This window comes from Typopeltis vanoorti, chromosome 20, assembly GCF_054136105.1.
Source record: "Typopeltis vanoorti isolate ZY-2024b chromosome 20, IOZ_Tvanoo_1.0, whole genome shotgun sequence".
Taxonomy (NCBI): domain Eukaryota; kingdom Metazoa; phylum Arthropoda; class Arachnida; order Uropygi; family Thelyphonidae; genus Typopeltis; species Typopeltis vanoorti.
The window spans coordinates 63,861,593-63,886,926 of record NC_143568.1 but is presented as its reverse complement, the minus strand read 5'-3'; the positions used below and the strand labels follow the sequence as shown (position 1 = coordinate 63,886,926).

At 36.4% G+C, this 25,334-nt stretch overlaps 1 protein-coding gene across 1 annotated transcript in view; it reads right to left on the bottom strand.

Annotated features, from left to right (window-relative positions):
• Window positions 1-24,975, bottom strand: part of LOC150095501 (cytochrome P450 3A8-like) — a 50,667-nt gene extending 25,692 nt beyond the window's left edge. The window contains exons 1-5 of the mRNA XM_090410005.1: window positions 24,804-24,975; window positions 22,915-23,011; window positions 20,377-20,429; window positions 6,155-6,251; window positions 2,904-3,020 (exon numbers count right to left, since the gene is read on the bottom strand). Coding sequence (XP_090266131.1) covers window positions 2,904-3,020; window positions 6,155-6,251; window positions 20,377-20,429; window positions 22,915-23,011; window positions 24,804-24,886 — 447 coding nt within the window. The 5' untranslated portion in view covers window positions 24,887-24,975. The remainder of the gene's footprint in view (window positions 1-2,903; window positions 3,021-6,154; window positions 6,252-20,376; window positions 20,430-22,914; window positions 23,012-24,803) is intronic.
• Between the last annotated feature and the right edge of the window lie 359 nt (window positions 24,976-25,334).

The following is a 25,334-nucleotide window of genomic DNA, read 5'->3' as shown; positions in this document are numbered from 1 at the left end:
TAAGGATGAGCAGGCTATGTAATATGTCTATTAATATCGTATGTTCTTTTACTTTAGTTTCTGGAATTAATGAAACCTACTACTCCATACGAGATCTACTAATTTACGTACAATATCAAAAGCAAAATGCCTTTCTAAAAATTCTAGTCCTGGACAGGATTTGAACCCAGGTCTTTGCAACAAAACGGCATCGTCGATATTGTGTGTATACGAAATCACGGTAAAAGAGCAGGAAAGAATCCTGGCAGATGTGACTGATGGCGTTTAATGTTATTAAACGTATAATACACGCGATTGTCTTGTATAAAGTCTCGCTTGTATAGTGATTGTTCGTTTATTTATGCCACTGTCTACCTTCTTTGTAAAGTAATTAACAGCAGCTGGGAGAGGCGAGTGCTTACCTTTCACTACTAATGTGTAAAACTGTTTATTTTTTTAACTAAAAACAGAAAAGAAAACTCACAAGGATATCTCATCTACAAAAGACTGTGTTTATGTGATTCTGGAAGCAGAATCAGTCTTGTTGCCACGAACACTCCTTGAGAGCCCCCCCCCCCAAAAAAAAACAAACAAAAAAAAAGACAACTCAAGGAGGTCATCTGCAGTCCCGCTGATTAAATTGACAAGGTTTATAAATATTTGCACTGCATCGGGGCAACTTCTAATTTCCAAATAATCGTGTAAATTGGTCTTCAGAGCGGTTTAAATTTGTATGCATACAGATTTAAAAATGCAAACAGTTTCCACTGTTTGTATTTTTTGAAATTTCTGAAATGGACGATTATGCGACATGGTAAGATCTGGTTAACAAGAGGTTCCTGGACAGCATCTGGTAAGTCAATTTTTATATTTCTGTAAGATAACCATACACTATTACAGAATTTTAAGTTATTATTCCACATGTAATAGCCTCAGTAGCTAAGTCGGTTTGAACGAATCCCTTAGGTTGTAAAGGCCGAGGCTCGAAGTACTAAAGGTTTTAAAGGCCTAGGACGGGATGTACTTTTATCAAAACATTTTATTCGACGGAGTGTGCGTTAGCCGATCACATACGATAATGGAAGAATTTTTCCACTAGGAAACTCGGGATTTCGATTCCTGAAACCTGTTAGAAGAATAAATAAACGCAATTTGCAAACAAAAATATCTAAAATATATTCACGCATAAGATTAACCATCTCATCCAGAAATTATTGATACGAAACTGAACTATATCGACGGCGGGCCTTAAAGTCCTGTAACTATTGAAGATTATTTTCGTTATTATGATTTGACATGTAGTTCGGAAACACGAATGACCTAGACCTAGCTGTAAAAGATGTTTATCCTTCCAGGATATAGCTGTACAATAGAGGTCATACCTTCAACTAACCTGGAAGATGTTCATACATATTATTTTTGATGCGATATTGTATAGAGGTTTCCCTATTAAAACAAATTAAAGAGGACTTACCAAACACAGTTTGATCGGTCCTTTATAATCCATAGACAAGAACAAGGATTGCTTAAAGAACTGAATGTTTGTCGCATTACATTTGCTAATGTTGAAAAAGTGTTTGCGCTGATAACTGATCTGTGTCTCCTAACCCACTGTGAAACACTTATCGAGCGGAAAATATTGTCAATATTCTGAGACAAAACAATTTATTAGAATTTGTATTTTGTTCGGTATAACCCAGAGGGAAATTTGAAACTCAGATTGGTTAAACCGATAATAATTCTGTGGAGACCAAACAGTATTTTTGAAGCCCAGTCATAAGAGTTTAAAGTCTCACATAGGGCAGTGAGATACTACGTCAAATAAAGAACTGTAACAAACTTTCCTATTCAGTACAGTTCAAACCAACGTCTTGTGGACTGAATAGCAGAGACATTATCCAGACGGCAACCTGAGCCAGGTCTCTATATCTATGCATCAAAGCTGTTATTTTTTCAGATTTTCAATTTTTTTTTTCGTGTTTGATTGTAATTTTATGATGATGACATTTCAATTTATATTTTTATATCTAGTCATCAGAATAAAACTGAGGAATGAAAGACGGAACTAATTTACTGATTTGTGACTGAGTTGGCACCGAAAACATCCTTTGGTGGAAAACCCCAAAAAACCAACGATACCCTTCGTGTTTCAGATGGAATTTGAACCTGTCTAAAATGTGAATAACGTTATAATGCCTTTTGAACAGAAGATAGGTTAAATAATTTCACAGACAGACGGCGTGGCATCTCCTCTTTGAAAACGAAGGTTTTCCACAGGAAAAATATCGAAAATTCAGCCCGAACACACACACACACACACACACACACACACACACACACACACACACACACACACACACACACACACACACACACACACACACACACACACACACACACACACACACACACACACACACACACACACACACACACACACACACACACACACACACACACACACACACACACACACAACTAAAGTGTGCACTTCAAAGGGCATACTATGCAGCAGGAATAACAGTACTAGTTGCCTATCAAGAAAGTACTCTTTGGATTTTTATGAAGCCGAATTGCCATTGTACGAACTTTTCTGACAGGACACCGAGTGTCTTCACACATTAAGCAGAAAATGCATAAAACGATGACGAATGTTTGCATCCTATCTTGTAACTCAGCAAAATAATACACTTTGATAACTCTTTAATAATGAAAGTGTTCAAATATAAACCAATCTTTATTCGGAAGTGATGTCCGAGTTATTACAATAATGAGATTTGTCTTCCCTTGATAATCTTAGTATTTTCCACTTCTATCCCCAGCCGACTCTTTTTGTGACAGTTTGCGTGATATTTTTAATAATAAACTATTTACAAGGAACCAATAGTGATCTTTATAAAGTATGAATATACAACATTAATTACCTTCTTCATCTTTCCCGTGCTAAATGCTGGGCTCATGATAGTCCGTACTCTTTTCCATTCTTCTCCTTCTTGTTGTGACACCATTTTATCTGCTATTGGATTGCCAAACTCAATATGCTAAAATCGATAACGATTATTATTAAAATAAGTAATGAATTATTTTACAATTGTTAACTTATTCTTAAATGTAGTTTATTCTGATTATAACAGCAGATAATGCAGTAAACAGTATGCATGTGTTTTAAGAAAATAACATCATAAACAACGCAAAAAGAAATTTTTATATGAAAGACATTATTCTGATGAAATTATGATTTATAAGTCTATTTAGGCATACATTAATATGAATCCTCTCTACGAAAGATTGACAAAAAAAAGAAGTTATGCAGAGTAAAATAGAACATGGAAATAATAGCATATTGCTTATCGATGTCGGTTGCAAATCGCTTGCTAGTGACGATCTCTTTCAGTGATACAAAAGCAAATTACTGGATTCAAGATTATTATTTTCAGATGAAGAGCTCATTCGAAGAGGTGATGGTGAAACCCTCTTGTAGCTGCACAAGATGACTTCACAGGGGTATCGTTTGAATAAACCTAAAATACAAATGCTTTATTGGCCCAATCTGTGAAAGATGCGTTTTCATGTACAATAGCGAACAAATTAATCGGAATGAGTCGACTTTCCGTCAAGTTTTTGGTTTCGGATTGGCTTTAGTTTCAGTCACAATAACTTGAATTTGGTTTCGATTTTTCTTTGGTTCACTGTTTTGGCTGAGTGCTGCGTGTTTCAACTGTCCCTACAATGTTTAGTAAATATGTTGTGTTTTTAATAATGTAAACAAGTTGACATTCGTAGTGTGGTTTGTTCATTTTCTGTATCTATTAAATGGATTCATCTCCAAGAAAGCTCTGTGTACTCTTTCTCAACCTCATCCGCGACTCAAAGACAAAATGTCAATGAGTGTGGTGTTGATTTGGGTAATGTTAATGCGTTTTAAAGAGGTTTGGCGAAACAGGTTACCTTTTTTTTCCCTAAAACAAAAACAAAAATATGGGCGAAAAATGAAAACTTCACTTACTCAAGATCGTTTACTAGTTAGGAAAATCAAAATGAATCCGACATTGTCTGATATAGATTTACATAGACTTGGCAAATATTGAGATTGTTTTTGACATGACAGTCCGTCGAAGATTGTTGGAAGTAGGGAAACTGTCCACAGGCCCAAAAAAGAAACAGCTGCTGACAGTCACTATGCAGGAAACGAGACTTCAGTGGGCAAAAGTGTACAAAGATTAAATTTCTGAGTAGTGGAAGAAGATCATATTTTCAGATGAGAGCCATTTCTTTGTCCAAGGAGAGTGAGTACAGTAAGTGCACAAATCAGCGGCTGAGAGAAGTTTCCCACCCACCTTCAACAAGCTTATAAAACCCCAGCTAAAAAGATGTTCTGTGGTTGTTTTACAATGACTGTCCATGATCACTTCTTTCTCTTCACGGTATGATGAAAATGACCAACACCTAAAACTATTGGAAGTGGTCCTACAGTTCCAGTTAGAAAAAGAACTCAATTGCCAACAGGATCTTGCTCCATGCCACACTTCAATAAGAAGTGAACGAGTTACTCAAAAATCACAATATCCAATTGCTTCAGCGGCCAGGGAACTCTCCTGACATTAACTCAATATAAATTTTGTGGGCTATAGTGAAAAAGAGACTTGAAAATTAAATTGTGATCGAAAGGATAACTTAATCTAAGGATGGAGAAATATGAAAAATGTGTTCCACGTTGGTAAAGTCCATGCCAAAGTGAACTGATGAGTTTACTAGGAACAGAGGAGTACATATAAATTATTAGGTAAAGTTGGAGTATAATTTTTGAACTTATTTTCTTGCGAAATTAACATTTTTATTTAAAATGTGAGAAATCGGATTAATTTGTTTGCTACTGTACAATGTACTGGTACCTTATTTTCCGAAATAAAATTTATGAAAGGTTACTCGATTATTCAAACGTTTGTTTTTTCACAATAGATAGATCGGTGTTTCTAGGATTTAAAAAAAAAAACAATTTCTGTTCCACATTTAATTTTTGTCCTGTATTATTAGTTCTGTTTAGTTTACTCATTGAAGGTGTTTCTAATTTTAATTATGAAAAAAACCGACTCGTGTTCTATAATTCGTTTGGTTGCATTATGCTTCATTGTAAAGCAGTGAGGATGAGAAATCGCGCAACATCATTCCAAAAAAATCACTTCAAAAAGGGTAACCGTCAACCAGAATGTTAACGTTTCGAATTGCCAAGCAGAAGGAGAACTGCAGCTAAATGAGAAATCGTTTAGCTAATCAAGAGAAATTTATTCTTTTGATTAGATGAGCTAATCAAGTGGTCAACTAAGAAGCAAACTGAAGAGGAAAAAAAACGGAATATAAACATAACCACAGAAACTCGTATTGATAAAGTCACTATGTAAAATTATAATTAGAGAAGTAAAAATTATACAGAATAATAAAGAAATCTATTAAATCATGAAGTAAGTGATTAAACCGATAATGATAGTTTTCCTCTATTTAATTCGAAGTTTAATGGCTCAATCTCTTCATCGATATCAGACCTAGATGCACTCTGGAAAGTGTTTAGAGAAAGAATGGACAGAATGAGCGAATTTGTTTTTTCTGTAAGCGCGGTAAACTATGGTTCATCACAAAAATTACGATACAGATCGCAGACGAATAGTGCACCCTTGGTAGGATCAATATTCTTTTGTGATCTGTGTCGAATATTATGTTCGTATTTTATGTGGTTCATCTCGAGTTCCATTATTCAGCACTAAGAAACGAAATGTAAAACTTGGATTCTCAAGTGTATCTAAGAGCAAATAAATAATTAGAATTTCGTATTTAATGAAAGAGTTTGAAAAGCTCTGTCTTACTCGGTTTGAACATCCTTTCTTGTTTCCATTGCTATAAAAATGTACACTTCTTAAAAAAACATGTGCTAGTAGGAATTTAAGAATTCTGAAGTGGAAGACGTGCATAAAACCGAATACTACATTCCCCACTTTCCTTTTATATTATCCCAGTGTTACATTCTTTTATTTCAACTATTGGTCTAACTTATATATTGCTCTAATTGAAGTTGAGATAAAATTATAAACATGAGCGGAAACTTAGGCGTTTGTCATTCATTTGCATCTCGATTACAACTCGAGGTTTAAGACCATTACACAAGCTATTTCTTTTAACTTACCCTTCTGTTTATGAAGTAGTTAAAATCCTTGACTAAGATATCTTTAAGGAGCTCAGGTTCGGCAAGAATAAGAGCTGGGCGTCTGCCTTCGTATGTCCTGTAAAACAAAATTATAAAATTGTTATGCTTCACACAAAACTTAGAAACTTAAATATTCGGTAACAAAATACAAATTTCGCTGCCATTCTGATATCACATATAAATTTCGAAACCAAATAAGATATTGATGCAATTCAACTGAGAAAAAGAATTTAAATAAATCGGGCATCATCCCACATTTTCCCCTAAGAAGTCCCTTTATCATCTGGCTACCATCCATCGTACATTTACGTCTCTCAAGAAAGTGTCTGCCTCCCTTCCCACTGGAAAAACATTTGATGAACGTTCATATTTTCCGTTTATGTTTAATTTATTTATTTGTCCCTCAATACAAATTCAAACAGCGTTAAAAAAGCGTTTTGTGTTGTTAATAACTTAAAACGAAATCTAAAGGTGTTACTTCGCAAGTCTCGCTCTTCGTGTATTCTTTTTCTTCTTTTCTCTCTCTCTTTTTCTATATCTCTCATCCGAAACTATTTTCGCACATAAGTAATGACGAATAATAGGCATTTTGTTATGCAGCAAACAACTGGGATATCATCATAACAGTTCTTTAAACATAATGAAGAGATATATTTTTGCAAAACACAACACCGAAAAAGGAAAATTAAACAGAAAAAATTAATCTTCATCGTACTAACCAGCATTACACTATTAGCTGTAAACAAATGAAACGTTTAATAATTTTCCTAAACGCTCTCAACTGCCACCAGAAACTACACGAATTCTCTCTCAGAGTTACTTACTCCATTTTGGAAGTTACCGCTTTCAAATCCGGGGGTCTTGCACCAAAATCCTCCTTCCGAATGTTATATTGAATGGAAGAGAGATGATCCACTCATTTCATAGATGTTTCTTCTCTCATTGACTCCTTCCAATCGCTTTCTTAGAGAGGCTCTATTTCTGAATTGTCTTTTTATAGCTATTTCCACGGGTTCTGCTCTGTTGAACTGACCGAGACTATTCCTCCTCTTCCCACTAATCATTTGCACGGGTTGCTACTAGTCGACATACATTTACTCTTTAATTCCAAACTCTTCGAACAACTTTCATCTCTCTCTTTAATATAATACATTGAAACAGTTGTCCCCATCCACTCTTCCTCAGCACATACAACCTGCAACAATGGTTTCGAGATGTTTCGTCTACGAGGTTAATAAGCAATTTTCAGCAAATGATTTGTTCCGTTTCAGTAATTTATAAAATCACAAATATGTTATATCGAATATTATCGCGAGAAATGAGACATCAAAACCGAATAAATTGCTTGTATTTGAACCCTCATCACTTGATGACCTGAAAGCTCAGTCGGTACAGAGGAACCCTTTGACTGAAATTACCTGAGTTCGAATCCCGTCAACGACGCAAGGTAACTTTTCATTGCTTTTCGTCTAAATGCCAGCTAACCAATCTCATACGGATGACAGGGATTATCCTCTCTGAAACTCATGTTTTTCGTCCCAAAACCAGGCATACTGGACAGCGGAACTCAGCGCTTTACAGACAAAAATTCATTACAACCGATAGTAACATTATTTCACATGACGCAGTGCCGAATGCCAGTGTGGACATCAATGCGATATATAATCGTACACCAATAATAATAATAATGCAATCGGCAGTGGTGCGAGAAACACTAGACAAGGAATCATCATAAACGAATGAATAAACATAGATGACGTCATGTGTGAAACTGCAATTATTTCCTAAGTTCAGAGCGCTGCAATCGCTTTCTTTGTGTTCATTAAAATTTAGATAAGCGAGATGTATTTTATTTCAGGATTTTTAGCACCATCACAACTCAGACAAAATGACTGTTGAAGTACAACGGATCTCTTGAGATGCTCCAATTATTTGCTGCACTGTCATCCCAAGGCTTTCAAAATCACCAACGGCTATTTGGTAAGCTGTCGTATATATATATATATATATATATATATATATATATATATATATATATATATATATATATATATATATATATATATATATATATATATATATATATATATATATATATATATATAACTGAACGTGCGAAGAGAATCTATCATAAAGCTAAATTAGACCTACTGTCTGAAAGAATCTCGGATACTAAACGAACTCTCGCTTTTCTTTTCAATAAAAAAAGAACCATTGCTGAAAAACTGGAAGAAACTCTAGATAATGACAGTTGGCATACCTTTAATACATACTGTGAATCTCAAGCAGCCAGAATAATATAATAACAAAGTAAATCTTATAAGTAAATTTGAAACATTAAAAATAATACAAAATAATAGTAACTTCTCAAAACCACACATCAATATTGACAAAGTCGTTATCAACAAATCTTCGTATATACTTTCAGATGTAGAAAAAAGCATCCTTAGTAAAGGTCTAAACTTTATTCCTTCCCCAAAATTAATACCAAAGGAGACACTACTTACAAAAATAGAAAAAGCAGCTTCTTTTCTCCCTCCACAAGATGCAAATCTTCTACGTATTGAATCAATCTTTATTATCAATAACGCAAAACCACCTGCAGACAACATTACTTCAACTGAACGCAAAGCTATTAAAAGTTTAAAAAAACAACAGAGATATAATCATCCTCCCTGCAGATAAAGGCAATGCAACATTCATCCTTAACTCTGAAGATTACCAGAATAAAATGCTTTAATTACTACATAATGATACCTACTCAATACTTGAGAGAGATCCAACTCGTGAACTTCAAAATCGTGCAAACAACTTATTAAAAACAACAACTGAATTATCCCGAAACATTCGTTTATCTCTACGCTCTCTCCATCCGTTAATTCCTCGCATATATGGGGTTCCTAAAATCCATAAAGGGAACACCCCGTTACGCCCAGTTGTAGAAGGTATCGATTCTCCTACGTACAATCTTTCAAAATATCTTGCCAAATACCTAAAACGTTTTTCAGGAAAGTCACCATCCTTTATCAAGAACACTACAGGATTTGTTACATACATCAAGGATATTACAGTTAATGAAGATGACATCATGGCTAGCTTGGACATAACTTCTTTGTTTACTAATGTCCCAACAGATGAAGTCCTAACATTACTCAAGGATAAGTTATCCAAAAAAATGTTAGCCTTGCTTACACATTGCCTCAGGTCCGGTTACTTCAAATTTCAAGATAATATATACAAACAAAATCATGGACTGGCTATGGGTAGTCCTTTATCCCCTGTACTCGCAAATATTTACTTAGGATTTTGAAACCAAGGCTATCTCTTCCTTTATTTTAACCTAAAGTTTGGAAACGTTATGTGGATGATGTCTTCATTGTTTGGAGCCATGAACATGAATCCCTTATGGTTTTTCTCGAACATCTCAATAGCCGACATCAAAGTATTAAGTTTACTTCCGAGCTTGAAACGGATAATTCCTTGCCTTTTCTTGATGTCAAACTGACTCGCTCTTCAGGTAAACTCAAAATATCGATATATAGAATGCCCACACATACCAACAGATATCTGCACAGTCAGTGCCATCATTTCCCTCCTCATAAGCTAGGAATAATTTCCACCTTGGGACATAGAGCCCGTTCTCTTCTTGATGACCCAAGTGAACTTCTTACGGAAATAAACCATCTGAAAACTTCTTTCGAATTAATGGATATTCCAAGAAAATCATTGACAAATTCTTTCTTAATCCTCCTAGACATCACTCAGAAGAAACAAATAGATTCAAAGGCAATAGATCTATTCCTTACATAAGTACTGTTTCACATAAATTAGCAAATGTTCTAAGAAATTACAATATTAGAAACTTGTTCACTCCACTTCCAAAGATCCGCTCCTTAATTAGCCACCCAAAACCTTGTCATCATCATCATCAACACAAATACCCTGGTGTATATAAAATATTGTGTGATTGTTATATTCCTTATTTTAGGCAGACAGATAAATCTCTCGAATTGCGTATGGAAGAACACATGAGTGACATTACTTATAAGAGACAGCGAGCCAGTGCATTATCAAGTCATATCCTTTTCTCTGCTAATCCTAATGATGAAAACCAAAGCCACAAAGTCTGCAGGAAAAAATCTACTAACATCATCCGTTGCAGTGACGAACTAGAGAGAAAAATCGTGGAATCTATAGAAATCATCTTCAATCCTGTTCATCTAAATAACAACTTGAGCTACAACCTCCCAGATAGTCATTCAGCTGTAATCATGTACTGGCGTTCGCGTGATGCCGCAAACACGCACTCTCCCAACAATGCAACAAACGAAAGAACAGCTTCAAATACAACTAAAACGTTTTCATGCTAATTATGTATAGAGACTGTCAATGTTGTTCATAGTCTTTTAACCGTCAATGTTTAGTGTTTTTTCTTCTTTTATAATGTCACCTGAAGAAGGCTATTATATATATTATTATATATATATATATATCGAATGTTGATTTTGCCCAAAAAAGGGCAAGAAATGTAATGCTAAAAAAAGCACCCCAGGCGAGAACAAGAAGATTAGCCCCGCTAATGAGATTATTAGAGGAGATTAATGAAAATGAATTAACCACCAAAAGAGCGTAGTTGAAGCATCAGCGAGACGACGCGAGATTTGCAAAATGTCGAGAGGCGTTTAAATAAACAGAGGGAGAAAAAAAAAACATGAAAAGAAGAAACAACAAAACATGGAAACAGATAAGTCGGGAAATAAGGGAAATCATGTTTGTAAAAAGAAAGATGTTATTTCTTATGGGTGATTCTATAATAAAACATGCTATTGATGAGCGAGTTATAACTTCGAGTTTTCCTGGAGCGAAAATTAAGAATATAAAGAAAAAAACAATTCAAAAACAGAAGAGAAAAGTAAACAAGATGGTAACTGTAGTAGGTACCAGCGACTTAACTAACGATAAGATCAGTATGAGAGAGGACATGAAAGGGTTGTTGGAAGAAGTGAGAGTGAAGAGTGAGAAAGTGAAAATCGTCAGTATTTTACCTAGCTATGATAAAAATCAATTAAGAAGAAGGGTTATGATGGCAAACGATTCGATGCGTAGGCTATGTAGAAGGTATGGATGCGAGTTTTTTGGATGTGTCGAGTGAGTTTGAGGGAAGATTGGATTTGTATAAGAGGAACAGCCTACACCTGAATGCGTATGTATCAGGCTATCTCTTCCTTTATTTTAACCTAAAGTTTGGAAACGTTATGTGGATGATGTCTTGATTGTTTGGAGCCATGAACATGAATCCCTTATGGTTTTTCTCGAACATCTCAATAGCCGACATCAAAGTATTAAGTTTACTTCCGAGCTTGAAACGGATAATTCCTTGCCTTTTCTTGATGTCAAACTGACTCGCTCTTCAGGTAAACTCAAAATATCGATATATAGAATGCCCACACATACCAACAGATATCTGCACAGTCAGTGCCATCATTTCCCTCCTCATAAGCTAGGAATAATTTCCACCTTGGGACATAGAGCCCGTTCTCTTCTTGATGACCCAAGTGAACTTCTTACGGAAATAAACCATCTGAAAACTTCTTTCGAATTAATGGATATTCCAAGAAAATCATTGACAAATTCTTTCTTAATCCTCCTAGACATCACTCAGAAGAAACAAATAGATTCAAAGGCAATAGATCTATTCCTTACATAAGTACTGTTTCACATAAATTAGCAAATGTTCTAAGAAATTACAATATTAGAAACTTGTTCACTCCACTTCCAAAGATCCGCTCCTTAATTAGCCACCCAAAACCTTGTCATCATCATCATCAACACAAATACCCTGGTGTATATAAAATATTGTGTGATTGTTATATTCCTTATTTTAGGCAGACAGATAAATCTCTCGAATTGCGTATGGAAGAACACATGAGTGACATTACTTATAAGAGACAGCGAGCCAGTGCATTATCAAGTCATATCCTTTTCTCTGCTAATCCTAATGATGAAAACCAAAGCCACAAAGTCTGCAGGAAAAAATCTACTAACATCATCCGTTGCAGTGACGAACTAGAGAGAAAAATCGTGGAATCTATAGAAATCATCTTCAATCCTGTTCATCTAAATAACAACTTGAGCTACAACCTCCCAGATAGTCATTCAGCTGTAATCATGTACTGGCGTTCGCGTGATGCCGCAAACACGCACTCTCCCAACAATGCAACAAACGAAAGAACAGCTTCAAATACAACTAAAACGTTTTCATGCTAATTATGTATAGAGACTGTCAATGTTGTTCATAGTCTTTTAACCGTCAATGTTTAGTGTTTTTTCTTCTTTTATAATGTCACCTGAAGAAGGCTATTATATATATTATTATATATATATATATATCGAATGTTGATTTTGCCCAAAAAAGGGCAAGAAATGTAATGCTAAAAAAAGCACCCCAGGCGAGAACAAGAAGATTAGCCCCGCTAATGAGATTATTAGAGGAGATTAATGAAAATGAATTAACCACCAAAAGAGCGTAGTTGAAGCATCAGCGAGACGACGCGAGATTTGCAAAATGTCGAGAGGCGTTTAAATAAACAGAGGGAGAAAAAAAAAACATGAAAAGAAGAAACAACAAAACATGGAAACAGATAAGTCGGGAAATAAGGGAAATCATGTTTGTAAAAAGAAAGATGTTATTTCTTATGGGTGATTCTATAATAAAACATGCTATTGATGAGCGAGTTATAACTTCGAGTTTTCCTGGAGCGAAAATTAAGAATATAAAGAAAAAAACAATTCAAAAACAGAAGAGAAAAGTAAACAAGATGGTAACTGTAGTAGGTACCAGCGACTTAACTAACGATAAGATCAGTATGAGAGAGGACATGAAAGGGTTGTTGGAAGAAGTGAGAGTGAAGAGTGAGAAAGTGAAAATCGTCAGTATTTTACCTAGCTATGATAAAAATCAATTAAGAAGAAGGGTTATGATGGCAAACGATTCGATGCGTAGGCTATGTAGAAGGTATGGATGCGAGTTTTTTGGATGTGTCGAGTGAGTTTGAGGGAAGATTGGATTTGTATAAGAGGAACAGCCTACACCTGAATGCGTATGTATCAGGCTATCTCTTCCTTTATTTTAACCTAAAGTTTGGAAACGTTATGTGGATGATGTCTTGATTGTTTGGAGCCATGAACATGAATCCCTTATGGTTTTTCTCGAACATCTCAATAGCCGACATCAAAGTATTAAGTTTACTTCCGAGCTTGAAACGGATAATTCCTTGCCTTTTCTTGATGTCAAACTGACTCGCTCTTCAGGTAAACTCAAAATATCGATATATAGAATGCCCACACATACCAACAGATATCTGCACAGTCAGTGCCATCATTTCCCTCCTCATAAGCTAGGAATAATTTCCACCTTGGGACATAGAGCCCGTTCTCTTCTTGATGACCCAAGTGAACTTCTTACGGAAATAAACCATCTGAAAACTTCTTTCGAATTAATGGATATTCCAAGAAAATCATTGACAAATTCTTTCTTAATCCTCCTAGACATCACTCAGAAGAAACAAATAGATTCAAAGGCAATAGATCTATTCCTTACATAAGTACTGTTTCACATAAATTAGCAAATGTTCTAAGAAATTACAATATTAGAAACTTGTTCACTCCACTTCCAAAGATCCGCTCCTTAATTAGCCACCCAAAACCTTGTCATCATCATCATCAACACAAATACCCTGGTGTATATAAAATATTGTGTGATTGTTATATTCCTTATTTTAGGCAGACAGATAAATCTCTCGAATTGCGTATGGAAGAACACATGAGTGACATTACTTATAAGAGACAGCGAGCCAGTGCATTATCAAGTCATATCCTTTTCTCTGCTAATCCTAATGATGAAAACCAAAGCCACAAAGTCTGCAGGAAAAAATCTACTAACATCATCCGTTGCAGTGACGAACTAGAGAGAAAAATCGTGGAATCTATAGAAATCATCTTCAATCCTGTTCATCTAAATAACAACTTGAGCTACAACCTCCCAGATAGTCATTCAGCTGTAATCATGTACTGGCGTTCGCGTGATGCCGCAAACACGCACTCTCCCAACAATGCAACAAACGAAAGAACAGCTTCAAATACAACTAAAACGTTTTCATGCTAATTATGTATAGAGACTGTCAATGTTGTTCATAGTCTTTTAACCGTCAATGTTTAGTGTTTTTTCTTCTTTTATAATGTCACCTGAAGAAGGCTATTATATATATTATTATATATATATATATATCGAATGTTGATTTTGCCCAAAAAAGGGCAAGAAATGTAATGCTAAAAAAAGCACCCCAGGCGAGAACAAGAAGATTAGCCCCGCTAATGAGATTATTAGAGGAGATTAATGAAAATGAATTAACCACCAAAAGAGCGTAGTTGAAGCATCAGCGAGACGACGCGAGATTTGCAAAATGTCGAGAGGCGTTTAAATAAACAGAGGGAGAAAAAAAAAACATGAAAAGAAGAAACAACAAAACATGGAAACAGATAAGTCGGGAAATAAGGGAAATCATGTTTGTAAAAAGAAAGATGTTATTTCTTATGGGTGATTCTATAATAAAACATGCTATTGATGAGCGAGTTATAACTTCGAGTTTTCCTGGAGCGAAAATTAAGAATATAAAGAAAAAAACAATTCAAAAACAGAAGAGAAAAGTAAACAAGATGGTAACTGTAGTAGGTACCAGCGACTTAACTAACGATAAGATCAGTATGAGAGAGGACATGAAAGGGTTGTTGGAAGAAGTGAGAGTGAAGAGTGAGAAAGTGAAAATCGTCAGTATTTTACCTAGCTATGATAAAAATCAATTAAGAAGAAGGGTTATGATGGCAAACGATTCGATGCGTAGGCTATGTAGAAGGTATGGATGCGAGTTTTTTGGATGTGTCGAATGAGTTTGAGGGAAGATTGGATTTGTATAAGAGGAACAGCCTACACCTGAATGCGTATGTATCAGGAGTCCAGAAAAACTAATAACTGGTATGAGACACGCACAGAGTCAGGGAAACTAAATTATAAAGGAAGGAATGGTATGAATGTGCGTGTCAGAGCGACAATGTTATATAACCCTGTTAATGACGGGAGTGGGTTTTGTCATGGAAATGTTGGACCTACCAACTGGCATCGGGTGTCAAGGGTACAGTATTTTTAGGCAGGATAGATAGGAGGGGGCATGCTGCTAATGATATCGGATGACTTGAATCCAGTTAGTGTTGAGACCTATGATTGTAGTACTACTGCTACTACTATCAACATTTCATGTGGCAGCGAGCTTAAACCATCTGGTGTGAGGTGGAATCTAACAAGATCAATTACATAGTGAGATGTTGTTACAGACCTGGTGGATCGGTTGCTAGTGAGGAAGAAATGCATCACCAAATAAAAAAGATGATCGCGAAAAGAATAATCATAATGGGAGACTTTAAGTATCCAAATATTGATTAGGTAGCAGTAAAATCTAGTGATAAGAATGAAAATGCATTTATTGAGCTGTTGTTACAGGACAACGTCCTCAAGAAGCATGTGACAGAAGAAACTCAATGGCAAAGAATGTTAGATATGATTATAGTGTCAGAGGGCGTTTCAGTTAAAGACGTAACTATTCTGCCTCCGGTTGGTGACAGTGATCATACGGTACTCACTTGGGAAGTGACTAAGTTTATGAATGTTCCATCCAGAAAAGGTTACGTGTTGAACTACAATTCAAGGAAATTATGACCAACTGAGGAGTATAATGAGTTCAGTCGAATGGGATCGGTTGCTGGATGGAAAAAAATATCGACAGGTGCATGAGAAGCATTTAAACAATATTTAAATGATGCGATATCAGAATATGTTCATAGAGTTCGATTTTTAAATACAGCAGAAGTCAAATAGATGAGTAATCTTATTAAGCAAGATATTCGTAAGAAAATTACAATGTGGAAAGAATACCGCGTGCATAAGGATGACGTCCGTTATTCACATTAAAAGCAGCAGGCTAGAATAGTCACAACTGTTGTACGGATAGCAAAGTCTGATTATGAAAAGAAAGTAGCTCTGCGTGCTAAAGACAACCCACAAGAATTCTATCAATATGCTGCAAGTAAAAGAAAGAACGAATATGAAAGAATAACTCTTCTAAATTATGATGGCGTGAGGGTGCAGAATAGATTGTTCAGTTGATGAGTGCCCATTTTTTAAAAGCTATCAACCTGGTTTAGCAACATTGAGTTCACTGCTACCTCTTCATTAGATGAAGAAACGCAGGTGTGTGAGGACGAGGTATTAGAGGTGTTGCACACATTGAATAAGAATGCGGCAATAAGGACTGATGATATATCAGCACGTGTGATAGACCAATTCGTATATCAAGAGTGGTGGTGGTGGTGAACCATGACACTTTTGGATTTTGCTAAGGCTTTTGACAGAATACAGCATGGTAGACTTTTTCAGACTTTAGACCTATTACCTCCCCTGTGTTACTTAGGGCCTATCATAAAATATTAGTTAAACGACTTCAGCAACATATACAGCATGATCATAGACAGAGAGTTTTTGTCGCCTCGGATGGCTGTGCCGAGAATATATATCTTCTCTTCTATCTGATTCCCGACGCCACCTTAAGCCTCTATATATGGCGTCGCTGGACCTCCAAAAGGCCTTTGATAGCGTCTCCCTTCCTGCTCTCCTTCGAGCGCTGTCTATTGCTGGATTTCCAGAACCTTTTCTTTTCTATGTTATGGAGCTATACTTGAGTAGCTTCCTCACTTTCACTACAGGATCCCGTGCAACTTATATTCCCATAGTACGTGGTGTTCGTCAGGGTGATCCTCTATCTCCCCTTTTCTTTAACTGCGTCATAGATGAGTTTCTTCATTCTCTTCCTAGCCATATAGGCTACTCTCTAGGCGCTTCTTCCTTTAATGCTATGGCCTTTGCGGACGATCTTATTCTCGTAGCTTCTACTAAGATAGGCTTGCAAGAACTCATTGGCCGGGCAGTTGACTTCTCTATTCGAAGACTTTCTATTAATGTAGAGAAGTCCTGCTCTTTAGCTCTTGTCCCCTCTGGTCGTGACAAGAAGCTTAAGGTCGAGACTATAGAGTTTTCCCTGCACGGGAGGCCGTTGCATGCTTTGACCATCCTGGAAGAGTGGAGATATCTTGGTATCATGTTCACTCCAAAGGGAAGGGCTTCTGTCTTAGAAGCTGGGATCGCTTCGTTGAGGAAAGCTCCTCTCAAGCCCCAGCAAAGACTGTTTCTCCTTTCCCACTATCTCCTACCTCGCTTTTACCGCAAGTTGGTGCTTAGTTGAACATATATCTCGGTACTGTCCCGAATAGACAGGGCTATCCGTTAAGCTATGAGATCATGGCTCCGACTGCCACCTGACACTCCTACTGCATATTTCAATGCGAAGGTGAAGTATAGTGGGCTTGGGGGGTTTCATCACATAGATGGCTGATCCCACGCCTGCAGCTGTCAAGAATCGCGCAGTTAGAACTATCTTCTTCCCCTATCTGCAGAGAGGCTTTCTATAGCCCATTAATACAAGAAGACTTTAGGCGGGCTAAAGGCTGGTCCCATTATTAAGGTACTTTAATCGAAACAGCATCCCCTGAACACAAGAGATGGGCATCTCTGTTGCACTGTTCTGTAGATGGTACTCCTTTAAAAGAGTCATATCTGGTGCCTCCCCAGCATGATTGGGTAAGGAACTCCTCCCTGGGTTCAAGTATATTGACCTTATCAGGACGAGAATCAATGCCCTGCCAACTCGAGCCCGCACAACTCGATGGGGTAGTGACGACTCAAACTGTAGGGCTGGCTGCCACTCAGTGAGACATTGTCTCATATAGCCCAGTGTTGCTTCCGCACCCATGGGGTTCGCGTGAGGAGGCATGATGCCGTGGTGTCCAGTCTGAACAACTGCTTTAAGAACAAAGGTTGGGAGACTACGGTGGAACCACATTATAGAACCTCCGCGGGTTTGCGTAAGCCAGATTTAGTGATTAAAAGAGGTGGTGACGGTTGAGTAGTTGATGCCCAGGTGGTGGGAACAGGACGCCCACTAGCCTATACCCATAATAACAAAGTAAATTAATTTAAAAATAACTCAGCTCTAGTTAGTAAGATACGGGAAGAGCATGGGGCAATTCCGAGGTTTACCAGCGCCACCATCTCTTTACATGGTGTATGGAGTGCAGATAGTTATAAGGACTTAAACCAGCTTGGGCTTACGCAGAAGGATATAAAAGGTCTTTCCTTGGGGCCCTGCAGGGCACACTGGTGGCATGGCGTTGTCACCAGAGAATGACTACTATGATAACTCGAACAGACATAGGGTGAAACACTTGTAAAGGCTTAGGCCTATATCAAGTCTGGACGAAATGTCTGGACGTGATATAAGGGTAGTACTGCCCATAAACAGTACAAAGATTAATAAAAAGTAAATCATAATAATAATAATAATAAAATAACAAGTGGTGTACCACAAGGATCAGTGCTTGGTCCACTGTTATTCAATCTGTACATTAATGATAATGGGAACGATTTGACAAACGACATATAGCTATTTGATGATGATGCAAAGATAGGTAGGGTAATCAGGAATGCTGCACATATGCAGTACTTGCAGAATAATTTGTATAGGCCGGAATTTGTATAGACTTGGGAAAGTGGGTGTTCAATGTCAGTAAATGTAAAGTAGTCATTCACTTTGGTCGGATTGGATATCCAATATCGTATTATAATGGTGGGATTATGCTAGAAGAAACTGATGAGGCTCGGGATCTTAGAGTGTTAGTAGATAGGAAGTCGAAGTTCAAGGGCCACGCGGCAAAGATTGAAAATACGACTCAAAAGATAATTGGAATGCTGAAATTACGTTCACATGTAAAGACAAGGATGTCATTCAAATTAAGTGGGTGAATCCAATATTATTTCAAAGCCGAATAGAGAAACTACAAGAGTTTCGTGCCGAATATAGAAACTATAAAAGTTTCGGCGGATCCAAGCGTAAGCAGACCTTTTATGACAGGGGAAAGTCGTAGTAAAGGTGGAGTAGGCTCGGATCACTATCCTTAGTATTTCCCATAATGTAAAACACATCTCCTAGCGGACATGTATGATGTTATACATTATGGGGGGCATTACCCAGACCGGTTTCGCCCTTTGTTGAATGGTCAAGTACAGGTCAAACTCCAAAAACTCAGCGTTGTTCCCCCTCAGTAACAGGCTCACACTGCCACTGAGAAGAACTCTCAGAACCGGTTGGCTCTACACGCAGGCTCACCCCACCACCGAGAAGAGCCGCTGATATCTCATCCAAGGCAGCAACAGCCGTGCCTCAGTTAACTTGACGGGCTATACCATTACCATTCATTACCCCCCCCCCCCACACACACACCCAAGAACTGGGTGACAGCAACAGCCGAGCCTCAGTTAAAATTTCATGGACTTCAGCATTGCCATTCATCACCCAAACTTCCACCCGGTTTCGACCTTTGTATAGGTGAAGAGGGCTCTAAAAATAAGACGATCCCGAAAGATCGCCCAACTCAGCGTTGTTTCACTCAGTCACAGGCTCACCCCGTGACCGAGAAGAACTTCCCAGCATTGGCTCTGCTCAGTAGCAGGCTAACCCCACCATCAAGGAGAACAATAATCTGTCCCACCCAGAGACAGGCAAAAACCTATCCCTAGCAGAGCTTCTCAGAGCCAGATCAGAACCAGATTCGACCTTTGTTCAGGTGTCGTCAGTGGGAGCCAGTCCCAGATGTAAATACTCAGGTTGAAGTGATGCAGAACTTATACTTTACCATACCAGTTGCTAAAAAATGGTCACATCACAAAAGACACCAAGAATTACTGAAATAAATAGCCAAAAGACTTCACTTCGGTGATGCAAAATTATTCAAATTAAGTGGATATTGAATCCAACATTATTTCAGAATCGAATAGAGAAACTACAAGAGTTTCGTGCCGAATATACAAACTATAAACGTTTCGCGGATCCAAGCGTATCAGTGCTCACTCCACCTTTACTACGAGTTGCCCCTGTCATGAAAGGTTTGCTTACGCATGGATTCGCCGAAACGTTTATAGTTTCTATATAAGCCTGAAACCAGAAGACGTAAATTATATGCTTACCACATTAAATGCTTACCCAAACATCCTTCCGTATTTCTGATACACTTTCAGTTGTTTAACATGAATATCCTACAAAAATATTTAATTAAAATAAGGAAAAATATCTTAGTATAATTAGTGCATCAAGATTATCAAAATAACAGAACTTTCGATGAAGAATGGTTTTTATTATACTGATAATAATAAATGAGATAAAAAATTATTTCATTATAGCTAGAATTATAAACAAATCAGATAAAACTAGATGTTATTGTATTCAGTCTAGTAATTCACGTGTAGGTAGATAAAAAGTTTTGAATGATCAAATGGGTTCAAAATATTTGAACAACAACTATATACATCCTTAAGAAAGAGACATACTGCTATCATGCTCGTAACACCATTGATTTTTGTAGTTCCGCAAAAAAGATTCTCAGTTTTCAAGGACGAATATAAAGTTACAACGTAACGAGATCGTAAGGTAAAAGGCAAATAAGTGCAGAGTGGAAAATAAGAAAACATTATTCAGCTGAATTCATCAAATGCATAGAACATACAAGACATCGATTCTAATAAAGCTGTGATCCTGATGGTAAATAAATTCCATGCGTGAAATCATGACCTTCATCGGGAGGCCTGCAATCGCTCTAAAGGTTCCATGTTTGGTGATTAGGATAAGAAAGCTCATTATCGCGTTCTTAGCGTATTGCGACACGAATGCATTGTAGGTTTATAATCTTCTATGGGTAAGATTCATATACACAAAACGTGATCACTCCCCCACAAAAGAAGGTGCGAAACCCTTATCAGAGTATTTTTGCGTACGGGTAAGACTAAAGAGGAACCCGGGTTTGTGAAGAAATGAAGGTTTTAGATTAAACTCTGCGGAAATATGTTCAAAACACACACAGGTAGAAGGCATGGAAGTGGAGGAGGAAAAGTTGGTTCAGGCGACTGGCAGTTGCTTTTGTGGTTACACGCAGAAAGGAAAGTGAAGATGCATACGACAGATATAGACGTCCGGGAAAAAGTGACTGAAGTGGGTAATTAGAGACGGGGGGGTCAACAGTTATTTGGATTTCCTTCTTTTGGATGGCATCAAGAATTTTGGAGGGATTTTGGTACACCCACCCGAAATTTGATTCGAAGTAGTCAAAGGAAGGATTTGTATTTATATAGTGTTAGAAGTAGTATTGATCAGAAGAAATATGGGGAGAAGAAAAGGGTTTTAGTTTTTTTCGGAGTTGCAGAACGTTGTGAATTTGAGGTACTCACACTAGGGAATGTTCGAAGTGAATGTCACTTCAAGAAGAGAGAGAGATGCACTGTGAGCAGAGATAGGATATTAGATTACGAAAGATAACGGCAGGTGCCGTGCTGTCTTTCTGAGTGAAATACGATAGAACAGTATTTGGTTAAAACTGAACTTGACATCGTAGTCTTCACCCAAATAAATATCGCTTGGAGATCTACTTTATAGAAGGCGTATTTATTATTTTTGAGTACCACTACTTGATGGTACTTTGGGTAAACAGGCCTACAAGCTTTCGGTCGATTATTTATCTTTCATAGTTAATGCTATTTAATGCAATGAAGTTTAATGTGAATCTCAATATGATATCATCAAATTATATGAGATCGGAACTATAAGATATCATGATAACATGTATTACGATAACTACTTGAGAGCATAATATCAAACTTAATATCACTTCACTTCACTAATAATATTAATGAAAATATTATGAGATTTACTTCACGTTGCCTTAAATAATATGCATATTAATTTATCAGGCCAAAAAGCGTAATATCTTCAATACTGTAAAAACGTACTTCAATCGCAACCTCTAGTTGTCCAATTGGCTATCTTTTCTACTAAAAATCGTAATGATGTTTGGATTTCAACCTATCGTCTCAAATATTTAAATTACTCAATTTGACTTACCTCTAAATTGCTGTATTATTAACTATTCATTTCCTCATTGAATGAGATAAACTGTTCAATCAATAGAGAAACGTATATCTGGCATTTTTCACTTAATTAGTTGTAAACGGCAATTACTTCACATGAAGAGATTTCGAAGTCTGAATACTCAAAGCTATTCAGCACGTGATTAATCTCAGATATCTCTTTAGAATATTGATTCGATAAAAGTACATCAATTTCTACTAACCTACTAGACAGTGCTTTAGGAATTAATGTTAATTGAATTTATTAATCTAATGGAAATAATAATTAACAAGTTTAGATTCCAGTCAGCTCTAACTAACGTGCATTCCCCTCCGTTAAACTTATACATATCCATATAACGAAATATACCATAGGTGCATATGTGTGGATTCTTCAGCATTTCAATCGCAAATCTTGTATCTCGTTCACTTACTGTTTAGCAGCATGAATATCACTTTTACCATATTCGTTTTCACCACTCGTTTGCTTCATCAAGTTTAAATCAGTCAATTTTTCAATCAAAATGTTTACCAATTTATCAACTAAATTAGTTTTTTTAATCAATATAAAGGTCAATGTTAATTTTAAACCGCAGACTTTTCATGAAAACATTAAGAATTTTACCTTTCCAAATACTTCAAGAAATGTCCCAACTAGTGGATAAGGTTTCAAACATGAAATACCTCTTGATTGCCAATAGTTATGGTTCTTGGTAAGATAACTGAAATGAAATAGAAAAACGAGACTTGAGTAGATAAATCAGATTTAATTCAAATTATATATCATTTCATACTTGTGTTTTTATTATCAGAGAATTCAAATTTACTGACATCATTTTTCATAATTAGTGGAATGTGCTTTCTACTGTGTGATCTCCTCGAATGTTATTCTGAATTTTGCACTCTGAACAAGTAAACGTTTAACGTCAACCACGTAACTGTTCCTACATTGTAGGTTTCCTGCTATCTCAGTACTTGGCTTTCTCTTTTGTATATAAGAATTTGTGTTTGGGAGATATCAATTATTTTTGAGAGGACGTAGGTAAAACAGTAGAGGATTAAAATGTGGACCTCGGTTAAATGATACGACTTCTACATGTGTCTACAGGGGCTGTGGTTGATGGGTGTTTGGAATTACGGTCGAAGTAGTGATAACCAGTGAGTCGTGTTTAAATTTCGTAGTTTTTTCGATCAGATTTGCTGTTTTACAGGATAAAATAAAGAAAAAAATATAGTTTTCGAAATAAAAGACTGTCGGTTCCAGATGAGACTAGTTTACTTTCTGATGAATACACGTTCGTAAAATCTTTACTTCCTAGTAGGGATTCGAAACCGATTTGTAGAACCAAAGTGTATTTTAGATTAACTGAGCTACGGTGGTAGCGTCTGTAGAAGAAGTGAACATTTAACCTCCCTTTTTCATTTTAGTCCACCGAAATTAAGAATGAAATCTTGTCTTTGAGTTGTGATTTTCAGGGGACTATCAGCAGCATAAGGACCAATTGTTATAAAACTTGGGTAGAAATTCAGTTAGATGATGTGGACAGCGGATATGTCAAAGAGCACTAAAATAATAGGGTAAGGAAGAAGACAGGGTGGAGAAGAAGAAGAAAGAAGAGGAAGTGAGGTAGCGGACTCAGGCAATCATAAAAAGGTGAAATTAGGTTCATGAGTTCATTCTTCTATGTAATAAACATTCTTCATTGTCAAACTCTGCTGACACAAAGTTGTTGCAGTCTATGCATTGAAGACATAATGTCATTTTGTAAAATTTTGCCATTAAAGTGGTTCAAATGAAAAAAAAATTTTTTTTAAATTAATTAAAATAATTGCAAACTCTTGTTCTCCTTATATTTTAGTGTAAATTCCCGAAGAACCAAATTTGTGTGGTAAATAATTTATTTCGTTCTCTGAAGTATAGAAAGACATGAAATTAAAATCCAGGATTCGAATTATAATATTTTGAACAAATCAAAATTTTACTTTATTTTCTATTCATTTAGGATTATTGATTTGTGTTGTGTTTTATTTGCAATAGAAATAAATTCAACAATATTATTTTTCCCACCACCACCACAACAGATTGACTGGAATATTAAGCGAACACGTTGAAAGGTCTGAATTACTGGCTGAAGTAAAATCACGAAAGATGTGAAATATTGATTCCTTCTTAATGATATCATGTTTTTTTGGTAATATGCATAGTATTTACTACACTAATTATAGTTTTCTGAATAGAAATCCTATTAATCTGTAGCTTTCTAAATTCCGATTTTCATCTTCATGTATATTAATAATCCTTATTAATTTTATTTTGGGGAAAGTCGAAGATAATCATAGATTATAAATGTTAGAAAGTATTAATTAATTTATTATTATTTCATATTTGTATTATAATTCTGGAAGTTTAGAGCAATTACGGATGCCCTTCTGACAGTTCCTTTTTTTAAATGTACTGACATACACGTTTCGTTATACTAACAAAGAGAATGTAAACAGGAAGCTTTTACTTACAAGTATGACGCAATCAGAGTCACCGTCGGAACCACCACTGCATATAAAAGCCAGTTTGGAATACTAATTTCGAATATCTCCATTGCGAAGACGGTCGTCAAACTCCCTGTCGTGTGTTAAACAGTTGCTGGGAATAGTTAACAATTCTTCGCCACCAAATGAGATATCAGGTAAGTGCTTTCCCACTCGTGACAACTGTATCTTTGCAATACACGCAGCGTTTGATTGCGCTCTTGAGTGACGTCACTCCGTACAACACAAGATAGTTGACTACATCCCACTTAAGGAATATTGCATCACATCCCTTTTTTTATGTGTCAGTGTGGAATTTGAGACTGAGGTTGTCATTAACGCACACTGAGTTTCCTGCTACGAAGTTTTCTGTCTTGCTAAAACTTTATCATATACGCTTCGTATCCATCATATATTTCAATGTAATACCAATGGTATTACAATTTTAATATGCACTTCGCATCTCCATGATGACCTTGACGTCTATACACGTCTTGAGCGGTAGCGTGGTTAAGAATA